Source organism: Myxine glutinosa, chromosome 7 (genome assembly GCF_964187855.1).
Source record: "Myxine glutinosa chromosome 7, kmMyxGlut1.1, whole genome shotgun sequence".
Lineage (NCBI taxonomy): Eukaryota > Metazoa > Chordata > Myxini > Myxiniformes > Myxinidae > Myxine > Myxine glutinosa.
Window position 1 is genome coordinate 169,912,378 of NC_136267.1, and position 25,270 is coordinate 169,937,647.

The following is a 25,270-nucleotide window of genomic DNA, read 5'->3' on the forward strand; positions in this document are numbered from 1 at the left end:
TTTAATGACGGTTTTAATCAAAGACATCAAGTTGCACTTCACAACCACATATCTGTAAATCTCAATGAGGATGAAAAATACAGTGAACCACGTGACAACCGGACCTTTCATGACAGAGTTGTTGTTGTTGTTGTTTATGTGCTCATTCAGTGTCCGTCATGCTTTATTCTAAAATCCTAAATGGTTGCTGCCGCCATACATAAAACATCATCTTCATTTAATTCAGAAAGATAGACGGACTTTCAAAATAGAACCCTGTATCTTTATGTTTAAACAGACTGATTTTTTTTTCCAAGTGTAATAATCGATCATTTCTTCTTGTTTTCCTACTTTTCCCAGTAACATCCCTACATCCTTTTTCATTTTTTTAAATGTTTTTATTACTTGTTAAACAAGCATTCTGAGTATTGCGCTGCAATACATGTCCCCTACCAAAGTTCAAAGTGCCATAACTTTGCCAAAAATGATCGAATATGCAAATTTATGCACGGTTGATGCTGGTTTTCAAACTTGATCTGAGGTGTGCTGAGACACATGTGTGTCACGCCTCGCCTCATCGATAAGCCCGCAAGGTCGCTCCGTGGAGCGGCCTGCACGTATTTCACTGTGTGAATTATATAATTACCAACTCACGGTCTGAGGAACGAGCGATTCAAGATATATCCTTTTTTTTCTTTTTTCTTTTTCGTTTAATTAACGATGTCTGCCAAACCACGTGCCCTATCGCAAATTCCAAAAGGACATTTTAGTGGACTGACATGCTGAACAAATCTGTGAAGTTTCCCCTCGATTGGATCAAAAATGAGGGAGGAGCTCGGTTTTAAAGGTTCATGCTTAAAAACGTCATAACTCTGAAACCATGTGACGCATGACGTCATGCTGGCTGACTTTTTTGTTCGTCAAGGGTATGCGATTCTGTCTGCAAAGTTTGGCCTCGATCTGTTCAGCCGTTGCAGAGAAAAAGGGGTTTTCGTGTTTTCGTGAAAAAAATATGGCGGCCGAACCACGTGACCTTTGACGTCATAATTACCATTAAAATATTCTACAGACCGAGTCCCTCCTACGCTGAAAATCTGATCTCAATCGGTCCAATTATTGCAGAGAAAATCTTTTTTAAAGGAAATTAAAACTTAAAACGGCACTGAGTTAAGGATCATCAGAATTATCAGAATTCCCAAAGTTCAAAGTGCCATAACTTTGTCAAAAATGATCAAAACGTCGTGAAGTTCGAACTTAATCTGTAACTTATCATGAAGAAACCATGTGCCAAGTTTGAAATCATTAGCGTTAAGCGTTTAGAAAAAAAGTCCGGAAAACTGTTCTTTGCGTGACGGACTGACAGACTGACTGACGGAGGGAGGGACGGAGTGCAAACCTATAGTCCCCCTCCGGTGTACACCGGTAGGGGACTAATAACTTTCCAACGACCTCAAAGTAAATCGAATGAAATTTACTATTGTGGCGGTTACCTTATGTGCAGGTAACCGCATGTGGCGGTTACCTTATGTGATTACCTTATTTGGGCATAATACACGTGCACGGGCCTGTTGGACTTGTGGTTGTGCGGACGTGACGCACGCACGGTTGCAGGAGCCACGCCCTCCGAAGAGGGATTTTGGCTTTATATAAGCGTGCCGACTTCCGTTCAAGTTTAGTGTGTGCTGGATCTTGCTGTTACAATAAACCATCTTCAAACCCTACGAATGGCCTCGTTCTCTCGCCTTCCGCGACTCCTAAACTATGAATTATTTAGTCAATTTTACGTCATTTCCTCCATCTTGCGGAAGTACCTTTAGGACGTGAGTCAGCGTTATCTTCCTTTTCTTAACCACAGAGTTCTACTAGTACCGACTGCAAAGCCGCAATGAGCCGGCGAAGCCAAAACCTCTTGCCACTATTTTACCCATCACCATGGCATCAGTAGGTTAGGTAGTTGGTAGTAGGTAGGTAGGTAGTTTGTAGTAGGTAGGTGTAGTAGGTACCGTACCTGGTAAGACTTGGTAAAAGAGAAGAGCAGACAGTCCTCCCCAATGGCAATACCAGCATACAATAAATGTCACAAGAAGCTTAAGGAAGTAACTATACGATGTGCTAGCTTAAGGCCTATTTTTAACTGGGCTTAACATACGTTTTCACAGTAAGTGTGTAGTCTTCTAACTTCAGTCGCTGTCAGGCGCCAGGGCTGGTTCTCTGACTCTCCGGGCACGGCGGCTTCGTCCACCAGAAGAAGTTAGCTTGCAGTGATTAATTCGGTGAATTCCGTCTCAATTTCGGATATTTCCGGCCGTGAAAAACTATCCGTATTTCTAAACTAAATATGTAAACCGCTTATACCATATTTCTGGCCATGAAAAACTATCCCATACGGCTGCGAGATTTCTAAAAAATAATTCTTCGTCAATGTTAGAATATTTGACGCCGTTTTCACCGTCCGAAACGCGTAATAATATTTTTGCAAATGCTCGAAACTCATTGGTTCTGGTGTTTGATGACGATTTTCGTTGAAGATAACGAGGTTGGTCTTAACGTATTGTTGCGGATATGGGATTTGCATCCATCCATATCCGCTTGTAAATATTCCCCTATTTCCTCAATACTTCCCAACTATCCCCAATCCCCCATTCCCTAGTCCCATTTTCTGTAAACAACACTCTGTAGACCCGACCTCCCCCTATTTCCCCCATTAAATGTCGTGCCCAGGTTCACCGCATCTCATGTAAGACAACTATAGGACATCTTGCTAGTTATTCTTAGTCTATGTCAGTTAAGGACTCGTTTCCATTAATTCTGACCCTTCGTTGCACCAGAATGTGATTGTATGGCACCGTTAGGAAGTTTAGGACCTCCCAATACCTCCCCGCAGCTCTTCCTCACGGTTCAGCAACAACAACAACAGCAACGGCAGCGGCGGGCGCGGGAAGTGCGCGTCCTCACTCCGGCTTGGTTGGTAGGGGGTGTTGGGAGGGCATCAGGCCTTCCCAACGAGCCGCCATCGAACATGTGCTCGACGGGGTTACCAAATAGGGGCTCCCTGTCAGCTCCTCGTCAAGGGCGGAGCCCGGTAACCCCCGCACCCAATGGAAGCGGTGGACCGGCCCCAGTGGGGCGGAGCCAACCAGCCAAGGGCGTGTCACTCCCCGCTGAGCATGCGCAGGGAGAGGAGGTGACGTCAGATGCGCGCTGAGCTTGGAGCAAGCGAGACCACCTCCGAGCGCTGTGAGGCCTCCCCGCATCTTCTGGACTGGACCGTGCTTTATCCTGTCCCCGAGCTAAGGTGCACCTTGTGCCATCGAACTACCTGTCCCTCCCTGCCATCAATCCCTGTGTAAGTCAGCCATGTTCCGTTTGTCTGTGGTCTGTCCGGGAATAGATAAGATTGTATTTAAGTGCCCATCTCTTCTGTGTCTTTTACCTCACTCTGCCGTGTAATCTACCCCCTTTTCTCCACCACTGTAATTATACCCTCCTCCGGAGGTCTTGAGAACTGTACCCCTTGCATCGTTTCCTCTTTCTCAGTCGTCGTGTCCTTTCCATCATTGATTTGGCATAGCGCGATTTGGTCAACGTCTGGGTGAATCGGGTGAGTTGGGGAAGAATCGGGGGAACTGTTAGGTCGCGGCAATACCACCGCTCGGTAAATAACATCTAAACCGCGTCCGTAACAGTATTTTAATTACTAATGAGAGGTTTCATTAGATTGTGAATCAAAGAACGACGGGTGAAACAAACTCCTATTGAACTTTTTCGCAATTGTTTTATGCAAACTTCCGCATCCGGTCGATGGCCCCCACTATTGAGCGCTTTCATTTTAGAAATATTTTTGCAAATGCTCGACTCTCATTGGATCCGGTGTTTGGTGACGTGTTTTGTTGAAGATAACCAGGCCCGTGCGGGCCGATGTTGGTCTTAAATTATTTTATTAATACATCGGAGGTGCATAAGATTGTGAATCAAACGACGACGGGTGAAAGAAACTCCTAATGAACGTTTTAAATTTGTTATGCATACTTCCCCCTCCGCAAGATGGCTGCGCCCACTGCGCTTCGGATTCTCGAGCCAAGGCATAATCAGGTTTTCAACATAATACGTACTCGTTTATTGACAACACCGGCTTCGCCGTCTATAAATAAAGAAGAGTGCGTACCTATCACGTGACCCTGTGCCGTTTAGAAGAGTGAGCCGCCATTACCAAAAAATCGGACCTGGCAGGAGTAAATTCCCTGTCAGTGGATTAAGGGGTCTTACTCCTATTGAGAGGAGTGGTCCCAATTGTATGACCATGCATTGTGGCCCCTCGGGGGCATGATGCATGCGTTTGAATGACCATGTGCTTCCCCCTTGGGGTTGAGGCGCATGTGTAATGTTATTGGGACAGCCTTGTTGACATTGTGCCTTGACCATGGGGTCAAGGTGCACGTCCAAGGCTGTTGAAATGTTTGGCTTTTTACCTTTTTTCATGTAAAAAAGGCAGGCCTTAGTGCTGGCCCCATAAGCACCATTACCAAAGAGGGCAAATCAGCACTGTTTACGTCAGCCGGCCTCGACATTCAAAACACCGCAACGGTTCAGTTTTGTTGATCTTTTACCGCATGCGATGTACTAAAGCTGCAAGAATATTGCTGCCAAAATGCCACATTCCTGTGCCGTTTGGCGTTGCTACAACAGAAGAAAAGTGGGGATAAATATTTCTTTTCACAACTGAGTATTTTGAATATTTTTTTTTAGTGAAAATTGACTTCGTTTCGTGACTTTTCAGCACATAGTCGGTAGCGCAATGTAAGTCAAATGCACATCATGATGCAAAAGCTTAGGCCTATTTCAGTCACGTCAGTCCGACACTCGGCAGGTAGTTTGACTGTTTGATGACATAAATAAACCTTTCACAATCTTTTTGTCAAAGTTATTTCCTCGAAAAGTGACAAGCTTTATTCTGAGCAAGCTTAAAATCATAAATTTATAGTTAGCAAAAACATGAAGAACGGCAATGATTATGAATATGATTGAATGAATGAATGAATGAATGCTTGAATGAATGATGCAAGAATGAATGAATGCTGGAATGAATGAATGAATGCATGATGAATGCGTGAATGAATGAATGAATGCAAGAATGAATGCGAGAATGAATGAATGAATGCAAGGAATACATGAATGAATGAATGCAAGAATGCATGAATGAATGCAGAGAATGAATGAATGAATGAATGAATGCATGAATGAATGCCTGAATGAATGCAGAGAATGAATGAATGCAAGAAAGAATGAATGAATGAATGCAGGGAATGAATGAATGAATGAATGCAGAGAATGAATGAATGCAAGAAAGAAAGAATGAATGAATGAATGCATGAATGAATGAATGAATGCATGAATGAATGCAGAAATAATGCATGAATGAATGCTATAATGAATGAATGAATGAATGCAGGAATGAATGCCTAATGAATGAATGAATGCAATGCATGAATGAATGTGTGAATGAATGCAGGAATGAATGCATGAATGAATGAATGCAGGAATGAATGCATGAATGAATGAATGCAATGCATGAATGAATGTAAGTCATGACAACTGAATTCATGTTAGTTTAGCTAGGACTTTAACTGAACTTACTTTTATGTCCCCAACTTCAGTCCATGCATGCAAGAAATCTAATTTATCTATCATAGCACGCCTGGAGGTAGATTGGTAGAGATTACAAAATATTATAGGCCTAGCCCTCGACCAAATATCAGGCTATTATTACATGATTAAGCCCTTACACTCTCACACTTGTGCCAAATGTACCACGGAAGCAAGGCCTACAGTGGAAGGAGAGCGAGGGGATCGTGTAGGCATAATTGTGAGGTTTGGGTGAAGTTTTTCAACAGCATGAAAATCTAGTGGGAAAAAATAAACTAGGATAGGGCATAGGCCCTATGGCTATGCCGAGCCCCGAGCTAGGCCTGATGATGCTAGTACTAGTAAGTAGTGATAGTACTACTACCATGGCATATCATGTTTTTAGGGCCAAGATTGATACGTAGGCCTTGGAACCGAGACTACACTACCGACAGCTTGTTAAGCAAAATGTCTAAACTTTGATGCCTTCAATTGTGACTAGACTACTAAAACTCTATAGGCCTAGGCCTACTAGGCATGAGGTGAAGTTGTGATGAAGTTGCATGAAGTGAAGTTCATCATCATGGCAGACTGTACACAGAACGTTTTGTTAATGAAAATAAGCCATCAAGGAGACACCAACTGACAAAAACTATTTTGTTTTTAGGACAATAAATGATATCACTGTTGTGATGCTCTCCTGGGTGCGGTACATCTTGAAGTGCCTGAACATTGTGTGCGTCAGCAGAATGTGGCTGTGGATTTTACTGGATGCCTATTGCCCATGACGGATGTATTGCTACAATAAGTGGAACTGAGGAACATTTGGAAATATGCATGAACTTGAATCGTGTGAATTGAATAGGCCGACACTCATGGCACTGAATCATGTGAATTGAATAGGCCGACACTCATGACACTGAATCATGTGAATTGAATAGGCCGACACTCATGACACTGAATCATGTGAATTGAATAGGCCGACACTCATGACACTGAATCATGTGAATTGAATAGGCCTACACTCATGACACTGAATCATATGAATTGAATAGGCCTAAACTCATGACACTGAATCATATGAATTGAATAGGCCAACACTCATGACACTGAATCATGTGAATTGAATAGGCCGACACTCATGACACTGAATCATGTGAATTGAATAGCCCTACACTCATGACACTGAATCATATGAATTGAATAGGCCGACACTCATGGCACTGAATCATGTGAATTGAATAGGCCGACACTCATGACACTGAATCATGTGAATTGAATAGGCCGACACTCATGACACTGAATCATGTGAATTGAATAGGCCTACACTCATGACACTGAATCATATGAATTGAATAGGCCGACACTCATGGCACTGAATCATGTGAATTGAATAGGCCGACACTCATGACACTGAATCATATGAATTGAATAGGCCTAAACTCATGACACTGAATCATGTGAATTGAATAGGCCGACACTCATGACACTGAATCATATGAATTGAATAGGCCGACACTCATGACACTGAATCATGTGAATTGAATAGGCCGACACTCATGACACTGAATCATATGAATTGAATAGACCTAAACTCATGACACTGAATCATGTGAATTGAATAGGCCGACACTCATGACACTGAATCATATGAATTGAATAGGCCGACACTCATGACACTGAATCATGTGAATTGAATAGGCCGACACTCATGACACTGAATCATATGAATTGAATAGGCCTACACTCATGACACTGAATCATATGAATTGAATAGGCCGACACTCATGGCACTGAATCATGTGAATTGAATAGGCCGACACTCATGACACTGAATCATGTGAATTGAATAGGCCTAAACTCATGACACTGAATCATATGAATTGAATAGGCCTACACTCATGACACTGAATCATGTGAATTGAATAGGCCTAAACTCATGACACTGAATCATGTGAATTGAATAGGCCTAAACTCATGACACTGAATCATGTGAATTGAATAGGCCTACACTCATGACACTGAATCCCTCAGGCTACACTAAAGCTACAGCATGACGGCAATCTCACGACGGACTTTTCACACCAACTCAAGTTCACAATTGAGGGATCATTATGCTCTACTTTGTTGGATTGCATACTTCATTAGACATTTGAACTGATTTTGAACTGATTTTGTTTCCATTTTAGAATGATTGTTATCGTGTTACACCGGATTGCTGCATGGAATAGACTGTATTAGCTTACCAAGTTAAAGCTTAACTCACTGCATTATAACTGTGTATGTCGCCGATACAAATGACTTCTGTTCAAAGCTGTACATCGGCATTCAACCCTAAATTGTCAATTTAAGGTAATAAAATACACTCTTTTATCAAATGCATTTGTAGGAAATACTTTTTTCTTATTTATTTCCATAGTTTGGCTAAGAAAAAGCTAAGTACGGTTTCGTTCACGAGTGACAGTTTTACGTATTGTTTACATTCAAACTCGTACGCCAATGGATGTACATCCGGGTTATCCGAGCACTTTTTGCCCTCTTTGGTAATGGTGGACGTGCCCTCATGTGCACACACGATCGCAACACGTTAGCGGTATAGGAACTGCGCACTCTTGTTTATTTATATAACTCTGTGATCTTAACATACTCGGCATTAGGCTCACATAAGCGATCCTGTTCTGCTGAATTTGGCTGACACTGCAAAAGGAAAGGATGCTAAATGTTACAGCGAGGCAATGGGCGTAGTGAAGGAAGTGGGGACTTTCAGATTTCTCATATGTCTAGTCATCTGAACTGGTACGAAACTGCTACGAAACTGGTACTGGTACGAAACAATCTGGTACGAAACACTTGTCCAGATCAACTAAGTCATCAAGATATTGCAGTCAAAGGACGTACAATTGGATGTTGCATTAGACCTAATCCAGGCGTGTCATGCTCACTTTTCTTACGAATCCGGGCACTTTTCTTATGAATCCGGGCACTTTTCTTACGAGTCTGCAGATGAACCAGTTTCAGACCCACAGACAAAGTTCAAAGTTGAATTTTTCTACGGGGTTATTGAAGTTTGTCTGACTGCACTGGACAGTAGATTTGAGCAGATGCGCTGCATCCTAAAGCCATTCAACTTTCTATTTAACATCGCAGCCACAAAAGCTTTAAGCGACAATGATCTGAGAAAAAGCTGTAACGACCGACATATCCTGCTGATTCAAATTCAAGCGATTTGGAACCCATCGAGCTACTGGAAGAACTCAAGTTTCTGCACAACTCAGTGCCGGAAAGATGTTCTCCACTTGAAACACTGAGCTAAACAACTAAAATCTCCCTCATGGACACTTATCCAAATGTACACGTGGATCTGAGGGTTTTACTGACGATGCTGGTAACTGTTGCATCTGCAGAACACTCTTTCTCAAAGCTGAAGCTCACAAAGCTACAATGTCACAGGACAGACTGTCACACCTGGACATCATCTCAATCGAGAAGGCCTCAAGACGAAGACTGAAGCATGATGACATTATTGACGATTTTGCATCCAGGAAAAGGAGAAGGGTGAAATTGTAAAGCATCAATGATTGTTGTGTGTGTGTGTGTGTGTGTGAGACTTGCTATTTTGACTCCATGACTCATAAAAAGTTTGATGCTCTTCTCCGCATCCCCTCAGTGAATATCTGAAGAATTTAAATCCCTAATAGACCAATTCCACCACGTAATACTTCAAAATAATAATATTTTTGAGCATTTTTCGGAATGATGTGACATTCACATTGTTCTGTTCTCGAGTTGTTGCCATGGACCTTTATTTGCAGGAATTCGTCATTTTTGTCTGTTCAGTCTGTACTACATATGTGCCCAGTTTGTTGGTGATCGGCAGCTTGGCTCATTATTAACAGAGCTATGTGCGTATAGATATATTCAGAAATAATCAGATCTGCATTTGCTCTTTCCATCGTGAAATTTGAAGTCATTTTTTCTGTCGGAATTTCTCCTCTCATCATTTTATTTTAGCGATTGATTGGGGTTTTTTTAAAGAGGGTTCCACAAACTAATTTTGAAGGATTTCTGCAGCTGTTTCTCAGATATAAAAAATTTTTGTTAATGTTTGCATTTTTGGTCATTGTGATTGTTCAGGTCAAATGTTTATTTTCGTATCCCAATGGAATCTGACAGTCAATTCCTAAGTCAGATTTGATTTGATTTGCCTTAATTCATAGATTTGATGGGCCTCAATGCAAAAACCCACTTCTTTCTCTGATGATTAATTCCAGAGTTATTGTTAGAAATGTGATTTTCACCCTTTGATGACCTTGACATTTGACTTGGTTCATTGTTGGCCACATATCACACTCTAGTTAACCCATACTACAATCCTATCAAGTTTGGTTACAATCGGTCCAGGCATAGCCGAGATATGACAATACATTACCCATGATGGTGTGGAAAGACAGATACATGCAGAGACAGACAGAAATGGTCATTCGCATACTTTGCTAACCCCCTCTGGAACCGAGGTATGAATCGATTCTTCGCTTAAAGATCTGTCACCATAGTATTAGCCCTCCAATAGAAAGGGCCCCCACGTGAGGTTTGCAGGGGGCCACCCAAATACCCAGTGGAGACTCTGGGGAGTATGTAGAGTGCTTTGTGTCAAATGAGACAAGTGGAGATCACTTCATGTCAAATGAGACGAGTGCAGAGCGCTTCATGTCAAACAGGATGTATACAGAGTGCGTCATGTCAAACGGGGCATTTGGAGAGCGCTTCATGTCAAACAGGATGAGAGCAGAGCGCTTCCTGTCAAACAGGACGTATGGAGAGCGCTTCATGTCAAACAGGGAGTATGTAGAGTGCTTTGTGTCAAATGAGACGAGTGGAGAGCACTTCATGTCAAAAGGGACGTATAGAGAGCGCTTCGTGTCAAACGGGACATATATAGAGCGCTTTGTGTCAAACGGGGAGTGTGGAGAGCGTTTCCTGTCAAACGAGACGTATAGAGAGCACTTCATGTCAAACAGGGAGTGTGGAGAGCACTTCATGTCAAATGGGGAGTGTGGCGAGCACTTCGTGTCAAACGGGATGTATAGAGAGCGCTTTGTGTCAAACGGGGAGTGTGGAGAGCGCTTTGTGTCAAACGGGGAGTGTGGAGAGCACATTGTGTCAAACGGGGAGTGTGGAGAGCGCTTTGTGTCAAACGGGGAGTGTGGAGAGCGCTTTGTGTCAAACGGGGAGTATGGAGAGCGCTTTGTGTCAAACGGGGAGTGTGGAGAGCGCTTTGTGTCAAACAGGAGTGTGGAGAGCGCTTCCTGTCAAACGAGATGTATAGAGAGCACTTCATGTCAAACGGGGAGTGTGGCGAGCACTTCATGTCAAACAGGACGTATAGAGAGCACTTCATGTCAAATGGGGAGTGTGGAGAGTGCTTCATATCAAACGGGGAGTGTGCCGAGCACTTCATGTCAAACGGGATGAGAGCAGAGCGCTTCCTGTCAAACAGGACATATGGAGAGCGCTTCATGTCAAACAGGGAGTATGTAGAGTGCTTTGTGTCAAATGAGACGAGTGGAGAGCACTTCATGTCAAAAGGGACGTATAGAGAGCACCTCATGTCAAACGGGGAGTGTGGAGAGCGCTTCATGCCAAACGGGGAGTGTGGAGAGCGCTTCATGTCAAACGGGACGTATAGAGAGCACTTCGTGTCAAACGGGGAGTATGGAGAGCGTTTTGTGTCAAACGGGGAGTGTGGAGAGCGCTTCCTGTCAAACGAGACGTATAGAGAGCACTTCATGTCAAACGGGGAGTGTGGCGAGCACTTCATGTCAAACAGGACGTATAGAGAGCTCTTCATGTCAAACGGAGAGTGTGGAGACGCTTCATATCAAACGGAGAGTGTGGCGAGCACTTCATGTCAAACGGGACGTATAGAGAGCACCTCATGTCAAACGGGGAGTGTGGAGAGCGCTTCATGTCAAACGGGGAGTGTGGAGAGTGCTTCATATCAAACAGGGAGTGTGGAGAGCGCTTCATGTCAAACGGAACGTATAGAGAGCACTTCATGTCAAACGGGGAGTGTGGAGAGTGCTTTGTGTCAAAGGAGATGAGTGGAGAGCACATCATGTCAAATGGGATGGGTGAGAGCGCTTTGTGTCAAATAGGATGAGTGGAGAGTGCTATGTGTCAGAGGAGATGAATGGAGAGCTTTTCATGTCAAACGAGATGAGTGCAGAGTGCCTCATATCAAACGGGACATATAGAGAGCGCTTCATGTCAAACGGAGCATGTGGAGAGTTCTTTATGTCAAAGGAGATGAGTGGAGAGGACATCATGTCAAATGGGATGGGTGAGAGCGCTTCCTGTCGAATGAGACGAGTGGAGAGTGCTTCATGTCAAATAGGATGAGTGGAGAGTGCTTCATGTCAAATATAGGATGAGTGGAGAGTGCTTCACATGGAATGGGGGCATGTGCAGAGCGCTTTGTGTGAAATGAGACGAGTGGAGAGCGCGCTTTGTGTCAAAGATTTATAAAACTATAACGTCTGACAAAGAATTCTGAAGCATGAACTAAAATTTACCCATATCGCATATAAGTGAAGCAAAAACTAAGGCAATGATGAACACCTTCCTGTGATGATGCGTGACTAGTTTTGAGGAAAAAACATTGGGATCCAAATTTCCTGAGTAATGTGTGGTTTTTCTGACGACCACTTAAAATAAAGTAGGTCTCATGTTAACTGTAAAAACGTGTTTTGGGTCTTTATTTATCCTGATGAAGTTCTTGGAAGGCCATTGCACAGCCAGAAATTTCTGGTTTCAAGATGAAGAAGGGATGTCGGTAACCGCAACCACTGTACGGTAGTTGAAAGTTATGCAGAACCTCTGGGTTGCATTAGCAAGAAAGCGCCATATCGACAGGATTTGGGGGCCACACGACACACTTCCAACAGATCGATACAGTGGCTCCAACAGGAATTCAGTGATCAAATAGTCCCTAGAAGGACTGGGATGTTGAATGGGCATCCCGTTCTCAGGACCTCAACCCACCTAACTTCTATCTTTGGAGTTACCTGAAGGATAATGTTGACTTCTATCTTTGGAGTTAACTGAAGGATCAGGATCTGAAGGATCTGAATGTATCAGGGCAACCTCAGATTATTGACGACCTAAAAAATGCAATTCCCACCAACATCAAAGCTATTCTGGTTCAGGAATGCAGCCGAGTTAACGACAACTTCACCAGGAGGATCCATTTGTCCCTACTGCAGCAGGAGAGCCAATTAAAACATGTTTTGTGAACCGTCTTCTCCAATCACTAGTTTCAGTTTTGTGTGCTAATTTATGCGACATATTACAAAGATTCTTATGTAGAAGTTTCATGTTGTTTGACAGGGAAATATTTAAAAAAACTACGACACGACCTTGGGTTGGGTTTTTTCTTTATGAAACACCTTGCTATGAATAAAAAGATGGTGTACATCACCTGCAGGAAAGAGCAAAGGTGATTATCACAATGAGGAAGCAGCTTTCCAAAACCGTACAGAAACGAGTGAGATTAACGGACTAAATCGACAAAAACAAATAATGAACAAGACCTTTGCCATGAGATAATGAAATGGAAATGTCGTCAAATTAAGCGAGGTCTAAGAACCTTGATCTTAAGAGTGTGAAGGACATTTACAATAAGTGTTACAAACACACTAGAGAATTAAAATGCACAATACAGAAACATTATTACTTTGTATGCAGCCTGTGGCTGCTGGTTGCATCATTACTGGGAGCGCGGCTGTGCTGCTGATGCAGTTCCCCCTTCTCCCAGTAAACTGGGACTCATTTTTCCGACCTGACCTCGGAAGGATGACAGACCGAGCCAACACACCTGTAGTGTAGCAGCATAGCAAACCTGTTGTGCATTTTGTGATACAAGCACCAAATTTGGCACAAATGTACATTAATATGTTGCGAACATTTTCAGATATTGGGCCACTTGAAATTCTCTCTTTATGTCCGCCATATTGGATTTCAAAATGGCCGCCACTTGAAATCTACATTTGCTATTATCTCTGGACGTAATGCAGCTATTGACTTGATTCTGGTATCTAAATGTATGTTTTTGGGGGCAAGGAATCCAATGGTACCAATTTCAACTTAATATTATCTATCACAGTCTGTTATATAATTTTATTTGGAAATTGGCTCAGGCCAAGGTGTGACAGTCTGTCGACCAATTCCTTTTTGCGTGTATGAGCATGCAGCATCATCCCTATGGATATTGGAAGTGGGGTCTCCTGTGCAACACTGTGCCTGACACTGGTGGATGATGTGGTGCCACGTGTTCGCTTGTGTTTGATGCTGTTGAACTTCAGTATCTGAGCTGTGGCAATTGCTGCAGGGTTAGTGTCTGCCATCTGTTCCTTGATGCTGGGTCCCTCTAAGATCATACTGACTAGGGCAAGCAGCAACGGTGGCACAGATTCTTCTTGACATACTTCAGGGAATCCTGTGAAGGGCTTGGCTTCTCCAAACATGTGACGGCGAACAATCTGTGCAGCATGGGCAAGATGGACTGCATCACTATCACTGTCCAGCTCGCAGGCTTTGGCAAGAGCAGCACCGACATCTTCTTCAAATGCCATCAGGATGTCTCTCCCCTTGGTGTGTGCCCGCATGTCAGGAAACTGAGCCAAAAGTCTCTGTTTCAGTCGTGTGGAGTGGACTCTCGTGTCGAGCTGGACTCCTAGCTGTTCCATTCTGGACTGATAGAGCTGGACAAGGTCAGCCAATCTGAATACTGGTGCCGTCTCCTCATCTTGTCTGGTTTCTTCAATGTAGAGGACGAGTTCAGCGAAGACAACTGCCGACATTGCTCGCTCTTGTTTTGTGTCCTGTGATCCTGTTGACTGGGCCTTTCTTGTGCGATTGTAAAGTCCTATCAAGCACCGTGGGTGATACTGGGCGTCCAACGCTATCATGTCCCCACCACTGAGACGGCCCAGCAGTTCTGTATCACCAAGAAGGGTTGCACAGGCACGCACCCGTTTGTCCATTTGGAATGTTGCAGCTTTCCGAAGACTGTCAGCCCCAGCAGGTTGTTCACAGAAGAAACAATTTTCTGGGACCTTCTTCTCTGTACTCAATGAGCGTGAATGTAACCTGGTGCGTTTGCATGCAGCTTGTTCCTCATCGCTCTCACATTCTTTCTTGAGTGCTCTCTTTTGTGCTCTCTGCAGTTTGGTGTTGTTGTACTGGAGCCTGCATGTCTGATGATATTTTGCACCGTGTGCAACCATCGCAGCTTCAATGCCATGACCATCATCGAGTCTTTCCAGGTGAAATGATCCTGGAAGCTCTCCAAGTTCACTGAATTTGACCAAGTTCTCTGCGAGTGAACTGTACCCACTCCCAATGTCTTTTCTCTTTGATTGGTCAGGTTTGGTCAGTGTCTCCGTCTTGTCCTCTTGACATATAAGGCATAACTTCCAGTCAGTTGTGGTGAGGTGCTGTGATGTTGATGGTGAAGTTCGCTCAACATCAGCTAGTCTGAAGCTCTTGGACATGGTGGAACTGTCTTCTGAATCTGCAACGATACAATGATATAATGTTAACATTTTGTTATATATATAATAGAGGGGTTTCCTCCGCCATACTAATGGAGAGGAGGATAATTCCTCTATATCGTAGAGCATTTAGCTTGGCACACTTAGGGAATTAGTTTTGTGAGATTATGCCGGAATTAAATTTTCACCCATACCGGAGGCAAGAAGAGAAATAAAATCACATGAGATTCTTTAGTTAAAAAATATTCCCAAATTTATTGAATATTTACAAAACATTTGAATTCATAAATTCTTACAATATTTACACAGCCAAGATTTAAATATAAATCAGTCTAAACTCTTATTAGGTTGGACAGTACATTTTCCAGACATACCCCGTTCTGTTAATTACAGCCTTCGTGTTAAATTCAGAACATGTCAAAACTGTCAGTGTGGAATACACACTTCACTCAAAATACTACTTTATATAAAACATTTCTAATTTAAAGCCTTATAGTAAGAATTTCAGATAAACCCCAAAAAAGTAAGACCAGGTTGGCTATTAGACAACCTGCCTCTGTAGTGCCCACCAGACAAGTGGTTTTAGCCAGCACACATGTGTATCAGGTAAGCTTGTGCTGAGTACATCATACCTGAACAACTCAGTGAGGCAGAACACAGCAGTGCACACCAGGGTGACCCCTTCAGTGCATAAACCAATTAACCTGTCCACTGCAGGGCATATAGAAATGAAGTTATTTTCTGCATATAATAATAATATAAGTTCAGTTCTATATAACAATTTCTGTTATCACCACTACCACTACAACTACCACTACTACAAGCTTTGTCTGGAATTTTGTGGACTAACAGACAAACAGACATACAGACAAGCTGGGATCAAAACATTACCTCCTTCCACCATTGAGTGTAGAGGTAAACATCATGGAAATTATATCATGCCCTAGATTTAATTCATGCTTACCCGTGTATTTGCTTCACTGGTTCACAAGGTCTTTTGCATACATGTAATTCAGACTCTCGTCTTCATTGCTGACCACACAATGTTGTCTAGCTGAGCCCAGATTGTATGTAATTAACTCATTTATGTGGAGTCACAAGGTGATTTAAACACAGCCACACACAAAGAACACAGTTGATGTGGGTCAACACACATGCAGCCTCTCTACTCTTTTATTTGGGTCAGGGCTGTGATTAAAGACATGTAGTGGAGTCATGTTTGTAAACATTGTTAAAGACATGCTACAGTGCATTGTTAAGGAAACAAGACAGATGGAAGCCTATACAAGAAATTTCTGTACTCTAGAAACACAAAAGATGGCTTAAAGGGTCTAGGAAAAGGGGATTATGCATGTTTGGTATTTATTGACAATATGAATGTAATGTTACATAAAATATGCATATGAAAAACACAAATGAATGGGTCACTTTGTTTCCTAATGGGATATGAATTTATATTTTAGACTGCCAGTATATATGAGCTTGTCTGAGTTGTTACTAGTGATTTAGTATAGTTTTTTATTTATTTATATTTACAGAACTAAGACATTCTTTTCAAAGTATTGTGTTGAATCCAATATTTGCCTAGATAATTTCCAAATAAAATTATATAACAGACTGTGATAGATAATATTAAGTTGAAATTGGTACCATTGGATTCCTTGCCCCCAAAAACATACATTTAGATACCAGAATCAAGTCAATAGCTGCATTACGTCCAGAGATAATAGCAAATGTAGATTTCAAGTGGCGGCCATTTTGAAATCCAATATGGCGGACATAAAGAGAGAATTTCAAGTGGCCCAATATCTGAAAATGTTCGCAACATATTAATGTACATTTGTGCCAAATTTGGTGCTTGTATCACAAAATGCACAATTCTTTTGAATATTTGGGCTAAGCCGCCCCACTACTGTTGTTATTTAAGGGGGCTCAAACTCAAGACCCTCAAGACCTAAAACCATGAAGCCAACACCATGCTTTCATTATACAGAATGAGGTGACCATAAAAATGTTCATACACAGAGGTACTTGAGAGATCTAACTGCAAGAAGATGCAAAGTTTACATCAACACAACAAAGTGGCAGAGACGGGCCAAGTGACAGAACAATGGGAAGACAAAAACAAGGTTAAAGACATATGCTCGATGTGGAAATTAAGCAATCGTAAAACAAATAAATAATTCTACAGGTGGGTGCACTCAGTATGGAGGTCAACATTCAAAGGCAGAAAACTGATGCCTTGAAGAACTAAAGGCAATAAGAGAGGAAAGCTATGTTGGTGACTGTGAATTGAGGAACCAGCAGAAAACATTCTTGCAGATGGGAGTGAAAGTTGGGAGAGAAGATGTCTTATATGCAAAGGATAATTTTGTGTGCTATGTATATAAAACAGTACAGTATATACAGTGCCCTCCATAAGTATCGGAACAGTGAAATCAAATTTGTTATTACTAGTACACCCGCAGATGCCGGAAGGGGCAGGAAGGGTCATTCCTCTTTGGGGTATATAGATTACAGTCGATCTATGGGCAGGTCTCAAGAACATTGGGTGTGTGTTCATTTACCAAGTTTCTTGTGAAGAGATCGCCAAGTGGTTTAAGCATTCGAGCAAGCACTCCGATTCAAAACAATTAAGCAATAGCTGGCTTGGCAAGCGCTAGCTAGCTGCTTGGAAAAGGAGCACAACCCGAGCTTCTCCCTTTCAGTTTCTTAATAAACAGCAGGAGCGAGTTTCAAAACTTCGCGATGAAAAATGCCATGGTAGTGGCAGAAAGGGCCATGTTATTAACCCAACATTTGTGGGTTATATAGAGTACAGTAGATCTTCGCTCAGTTCTGTAAGTAAAAACTTACTTCACGGATGTCGGGATTCCTCCAAATTTCTTCATTTAGTGTTATAAAGAGAATTAGCGACTGTTTAAAAAGCTAAGCATACGTGTTTGTGGTTTATAATATTTTTACTTCCTGTAGAAGCCGTTGCTCCTACGGAAACGCCATTATAACTATAAGCTATTTATATACGTTATCACTGCAGGAAAAACGCCTTGGGGGAAATGGGACATTATTAGTATTAATATTGCTTTGTAATAACATCAAAAATATGCAATTATCATTAATTTTGTTATTAAAGCGTCTTTGGAAAAACGCCATGATAAATCTTCTTTGGAAATACGCCACGATAAAGCTAATTTAACATTTATATACACCTCAACGTGCAACCCCATTGACGGCAATGGCGGACAAATTCGCTCGGGGGTTGGGGAGAAAACACCCTTTGGGGTGTGGGGGCAAATCAATGTGCTACAACCTTCATTGTGTAACCCTTCGTCATCCTGTCAAGTTTGGTTGAGATTGGATAAGTAATGACGGAATGTATAGGCATCAAAAATTGGTATTTCAGTACGATTTGCTATATACTTTACATATATATTTGATTATACATTTGATTTGATTAATTTTGCTATATATTTGATTTGCTTTTAATACGACATCAATGGCGTATTTTAGTATGATTGCTATATACTCAAGAAATTTGGATTTGAGATCAACAGATGAATACGAGGTAAGAGTACAGAAGGTGAGTTTTTATTTCCTGGTATTTTTATGTTTGTATGTTTTATCAATGTAGAACAATAGCACTTTTTTATGTTCAGTCCGCCCATTTTACATAAGCATAAGTATTGGAACAACTGACCGACAAGTGTTTCTTGTTGCATTGATTGTGCACCCATAAAAGAGCTGTGAATGTCTCGTCTAGTTGTGGTTAATTATCCGTTTTTTGTGAAATTAGTCTCTGGGAGCTTCAACACGACAAGTCCCAATTTTTGTCCCCCTTTTTGCCCCCCTCTGAAATTGATCTTGTGGACGACCATGCCTACAATGTAAGTTAGAATCCCAATCTCCATAGCCATGCCATCCAAAAAAAACAACAACAACAAAAAACGCCTTATCTTGCGTAACACAGTTGTGGGAGCAGCTTCAGTCAGATTTTGACATTAAATATTTATTCCCTTGTTTGTCAGCAGGCATGCAGGACATCATAGAGAACATGTTCTTAACCATAAGGAGGAAAGGTGGATGCAGAGCCAATCCATCTGCGAAGGAATTCAGATGTGCATTGAGGATGGTGATGGTCGCTGAATTAATCAAACCGGCTGCTGGAGCGGACTGCTCACCAGACATGGACAAATTCATTCTGACGCTGCAGAGTCTCACCAACAAGAAAAGAACGAGTCGATCAGTGCAGTTTGTCACAACTGTTCAGCACAGATAGAATAAATGTTGCAATTCCAAATGTTCAACTCGGCACTCCTCAGCAGAACACACGAGCATACATTGCTGGTTGCCTGTGTCGCAGAATTCGCAGTGGACATGAATTGCTGTCATCTTGTCTGTTTTGCAGAAAGTTCTTCTATAGGAAGTGATGCTGAATTGGATGATCCCGCCCTGCTCTTCATTCACAACAAGGCATATAGACGAGATCTAATTTCAGAAAAGACTTAATTTGAAGAAGACAATAGGCATTTTGAGTAGAAGTTGGTAACATGCCTATTTAACGTAAATAAGGGTCGCTCAATCCACAAATCGATGTTACCAAGATACATTTTGAATTTAAAGAGGACAAAAAAAAAAGGCTGCCAAAAACGAAATAAAAACGAGATTTTGACACAACGCCAACTTTTACAGAATATAATATAAACAGAAAGACGACTATTTGCATATTGAAATATCACAATGGGCCCATTCTACAGAATCTTAGACATTGCTGTACCCAAGCACAACTTTGGGCCCACCCTACAGTATCACCCTATAAAGAAGATAGGTGATGGTCTATGTACTCTGAAAATGTTGTCAGTATCTGTGTGATGTCCATAAGGTATTGTGTAAATGTAACACTGAAGAGAGACAAGCCTGCTGTGATTGTGTGAGTGAAGAATTTGAGAGAAGATTGATGTGGATGTAATCTCGATTATGTGAATGAACTGTAGAGACTGAAAATTTTGCTGCCATTGTGTACATTACTTGGCACTAATGTGTGTGTGTGTGTGTGTGTGTGTGTGTGTGTGTGTGTGTGTGTTTGTGTGTGTTTGTGCGTGTGTGCATATGCGTGCACAAAATATGTGCAATATGTCATGCACAAGACGCTTGTGCACAATATACCACTGTACAACATGTCACTTATAACATGTGCATGTACAACAATACAATACAATACAATGCAATACAATACAATGCAATGCAATACAATGCAATGCAATAATGTGCAATACAACAATACAATACAATACAATACAATACAATACAACAATACAATGTGCAACAATACAACATGTGCACAATATGCATATATGGATATAATAATGCATAAAAATAATCTGTGTGCATACAATACACAGCATATGATGTCCCACAAAACAAAACATGCTTTTTGAGATATTGTGCTATGTATCGGATTTAGCCCTATCACTCAATAGTGAAAAATCACTGAAAAATTATACTAGCTGGATCCGGATCTTCACCAAAATCAAATCCATTCGTTCTTGTCACACGCCGAATCTATCCACCAAGTTTTGTCCGAATCGGTCCACAACTTTTTAAGATATCCTGCTATGGATCGTTTTTTGGCCAGATCTCCCAAAAGTGAAGAATTACTTAAAAAATTATAGTACCCGGATCCGAATCCGGATCTTCACCAAAATCTAATAATTTCGTCCATGTCACATACGCTACATCTCTGCCAAATTTTGTCCAAATCCGTCCACAACGTTTTCAGATATCTTGTTCACAGACAGACAGACAAACAGACAAATGAAAAATCACTCATAGAGCGACACTTGGCAAAACAGAACAAAGTGGAATGGCACTCAGTAGAGCATCCTTTTAACCTCAAAAATAGTTGGTGGTTGAATTCAGTTGGCTGATATGAAAATCCAATTCAAATTTCAAGTCAATCAGATGAAAATTGAGGCTTTTATAAATTTGAAAAAAAGCGGTTGACCTTGGGCCTATGTTGACCTTTTGGCCTATGCTGATCTCAAAAATAGTTGGTGGTCACCATTGCATCAGTAAACCGATATGTAAATCCTATTCAAATTTCAAGTCAATCGGATGAAAATTGAGGATTTTAGAAATTTGAAATGGTTGTTGACCTTTGGCCTAAGTTGACCTTTTGGCCGATGCTGATCTCAAAAATAGTTGGTGGTTGAATTCAATTCGCCGACGTGTATATCCTCTTCAAATTTCACGTCAATCGGATGAAAATTGAAAATTTTAGTAATTTGAAAAAAAGTTGTTGACCTTTGGCCAATGTTGACCTTTTGGCCTATGTTGATCTCAAAAATAGTTGGTGGTTGAATTCAGTTCGCCGATATGTAAATCCTATTCAAATTTCAAGTCAATTGGATGAAAATTGAGAATTTTAGAAATTTGAAATGGTTGTTGACCTTTGGCCTATTTTGACCTTTTGACCTATGCTGATCTCAAACATAGTTGGTGGTTGAATTCAGTTTGCAGATATGTATATCCTATTCAAATTTCAAGTCAATCGGATGAAAATTGAGGATTTTAGAAATTCGAAAAAAGTGGTTCACCTTTGGCCTATGTTGACCTTTTGACCTTTTGATCCCAAAACTATATAGGATTTTGTCGGACCACGAACTCTACCATTTGGTAAAGTTTCGTGAAGATCGGTTTAAAATTGTGTCCTGTAGGCAAGTATAAGTGAGCGGACAGACAAACAAACACACACACAAACAAACACACGCACACAAACCGGAGTGAGCAACAGACTTGCAAATTTTTTTTTTTTTTTTTTGCCAAGTAACAAACAGGGGTGAAAACATAACCTCCATCCACCTTTGGTGGCAGAGGTAACAACAAGCATGAAGCACTAATGGAATGTGTTAAACAGTGTGATGTAATAGTCACTGGGGAAATGGCGGTAAAACAAGGAATAAATTTATTTATATGCCTTTAAACCTCTTTAAACCTTTATTACCCTCGCCAGAGGAGAGGGTATTGCATTTTTGTTTGTTTGTCTGTCTGTCTGTCTGTGTGTTTGTGTGTTTGTGTGTTTGTTTGTCTGTATGTATGTTTGTTCATTTGTCAGCCTGTCTGTCTGTCTGTTTGTGTCTGTCTGTTTGTGTGTCTGTTTTTCCGCACAGATTAAATATGATTTTCTCTGCAACCGTTGGTCCGATTTTCAGGAAATTTTCACCATAGGTGGTGAAATGTCCACCTGTAGAAATTTTTAATGATAATTATGACATCAACGGTCACATGGTTCGGCCACCATCTTGGAAAAATCGAAAAAATTTGCACCTCTATCTCCGAAAGCGCTGCATAGAAAAAATTGAGACATGGCTCATTATAAAGAACTCTCCATGGGGAATAAAATATGCTAATGATGATGTCATAGGTGCCTCCATTATGATGTCATAATTCGCCAAGTACAAAACTTCATCTGATCAAGATGAAATTTATTGAGCGTCATCTAGGGATAAATTCGTGAACAAAAAAATTAATATGACGACATCGGTCACGTGGTTCGGCCGCCATCTTGGAAAAACCGAAAGTATTTGCACCTCTATATCTCCGAAAGCGCTGCAAAGAAAAAATTGAGATATGGGTCATTGTAAAGAACTTTCCATGTGAAATAACATATGCTAATGATGATATCACAGGTGCCTCCATTATGACGTCATAATTCGACAAGTACAAAACTTCATCTGATGAAGATGAAATTTCTTGAGCATCATCTAGGGATAAATTGGTGGAGAAAAAAAAGAACGATGACGTTATCGGTCACGTGGTTTGGCCGCCATATTTGTTTTAACACAAAGGTCTTTAAAAAAACACTGAAAACACGTCCTGGCGAGAGTCTGCCGTCTTTCATTGCTCTTTCTTGTTTAAGTTGAATTACATACTTGAACACTGTAGAATACTAATACCAATAATAATAATAATAACAAGTACAGATAGATTCAAAGTACACCACGTCCATGCCAAATAATGAAATATCATCCAGCGCGGCAATACCGCCATGCAGCTCATAGAGACTGTATTTTATTGGAGGGAGAGGTGCACAATATTTGATTGATGAATTGCATAATTAAAATCAATAAAACATTGTCATAAAATATTTTCTTAATCAATTGGCTAATAGCATAACTAAACCACTAGTGCTTCATCCGAAGATATAAACTTTTAGGAATTTAATTAAATATGTCATTAAGAAAAAAATAAATAAAAAATTTATTAATCAATAAATAATTAATCGATTAATTGATTAATCAATAAATCAAAAATACCCTTTACAGACAAATCACTTGGTCATTCTCATGTCCAAATATCAGCTTCCTAGCTCAAAAGGTGCCTGAGATATTGTCCAGATGAGAAAGAAAATAAATCAATGATTAATAATGAAAATAAATAAATAATAATCGTAAAAAAATAAAATAATAAATCAATTGCCTAATAGAACACATGAACCACCACCATTTCATCCAAATCTGTAACTTTAAAAATAAATGTTTTTAGTCATTAATCGAATAATGAAATAATTAATCGATTAATTGATTAATAAATAACTCTAAAATAGCCTTGACAGACAAATCACTTGGTCATTGTCATGTCCAAATATCAGCTTGCTAGCTCAAAAGGTGCCTGAGATATTGCCCAGAAGAGAAACGAAATGTATAAGTACTTAATTAATCGCTAATAATTAAATAACTCATCAATTAATTGATTAATCAAAAAACAAAAAAATTCCGTTTTTGACAAAGTACTTGCTCACTATTGTGCCGAAATTTCAGCTTCCTAGCTCAAATGATGGCCGAGATATCGCCCGGCCAAACAAACAAACAAACAAACAAACAAGAAAACAAGAAAACAACCAGAGTGAAAACTGAGTACTCTCTTTCAGTGTGCGTCATTGCCGAGCCCCCTTTGGTGCCCAGCAATGACGTTATGCAGCACCTGTAGATGGCATAGGAAAGGAGCGGTGTACAATAATACTTCCAAAACCATGCTATATATCGATATATAGCATGAGTGGGTGTGGCATGTGAGAGGGTTGTGGTGAGGAAGATTCTGATTGATGCTGTGTTCGGTGGTGATCCATAAAACCTCCATCTTCTAAACTGTAACTCAAAGTCGTCGTGTTAATACGTCTTATTAGCTCTGCCACCGAAGGTGGATAAACGTTATGGTTTTACCCCTTTCTGTTTGTTTGTCTGTGAACAGGATATCTCAAAAAGTTGTGGATGGATTCAGACAAATCTTGATGAACAGGTTGTGTGTGACAAGGAAGAATTATTTCAATTTTGGTGAAGATCTGAATCCGAATACGATAATTTAATATTTTTTAAAAGTGATTCTTCACTAATGAATGGGAAGGACATGGCCTTCCTAAAAATATTTGAGGAGATCCATATTTTTTATTCATATTTACCTCAGTGCATTTCAGCGAGGAACATTATACACGGAATCTCAGCCGGTGCCAGAGCAGCTCGCTGATTCGCTCAGAGCGATCACGTGATGTTCCATCCTCGCTGCCAGACCACTGAACGGAAAATATATAGAATGACCATTGCCATTCACACCACATAGGTGGAGATGCAGCTACCGGGCGCCATCTTGTTTGGCACTCGATGCTGGGCGATGGTGATTTCCATCACGCGTTTGCACGTAATTCAGAGCGAAAAGCGATTGCGTTTTTTCACCTTTTGTGCGATTGTGTTTTGTGTCGATTTTGTGCAATATGAATTAAACGTCTTTGCATCAGCTGTGAAACGTCTTTCCACAACCCTTCCTTAACCGATTGGAGCCGTTTATTGCCGCACAAAATGGCATTTTAACAGTTGTCTCGCTTTTAAAATCTGGGACACGTTCAAAACAAACGGGATCCGCGAAGCGAGTTGGTCGAGTCGTGTTAACCAAGATGGCGACACGGCGGCTACACTTTTCACGGAGTATGAGCGTTCTATATATTTTCAATTCAGTGCGCCAGACTCGCTCACGTACTTGATTTGCGGCATAGACATGGCCATTGGGCCTTCATGGTGTAATTTGTGCGAGGCATTTGTCCGAGTGAGCTTGAGTCGAGAGGGCGAATG

At 41.0% G+C, this 25,270-nt stretch overlaps 2 protein-coding genes across 2 annotated transcripts in view; both read right to left on the bottom strand.

The window, feature by feature from the left end:
• Window positions 1-25,270, bottom strand: part of ACAA1 (acetyl-CoA acyltransferase 1) — a 193,093-nt gene that overhangs the window by 160,660 nt on the left and 7,163 nt on the right. The window lies entirely within an intron of this gene.
• On the bottom strand, window positions 13,018-15,863 carry LOC144893032 (uncharacterized). Its single transcript, XM_078782545.1, has 2 exons — window positions 15,785-15,863; window positions 13,018-15,172 (listed from the first exon to the last, which is right to left on the bottom strand). Exon 2 carries the CDS (start codon window positions 15,150-15,152, stop codon window positions 13,767-13,769), a length of 1,386 nt encoding a protein of 461 aa, XP_078638671.1. The 5' UTR covers window positions 15,153-15,172; window positions 15,785-15,863; the 3' UTR covers window positions 13,018-13,766.

Excerpts from the sequence above, each read along its gene's own strand:
- LOC144893032 (XM_078782545.1), bottom strand. The coding sequence starts at position 15,152 with ATGTCCAAGAGCTTCAGACTAGCTGATGTTGAGCGAACTTCACCATCA.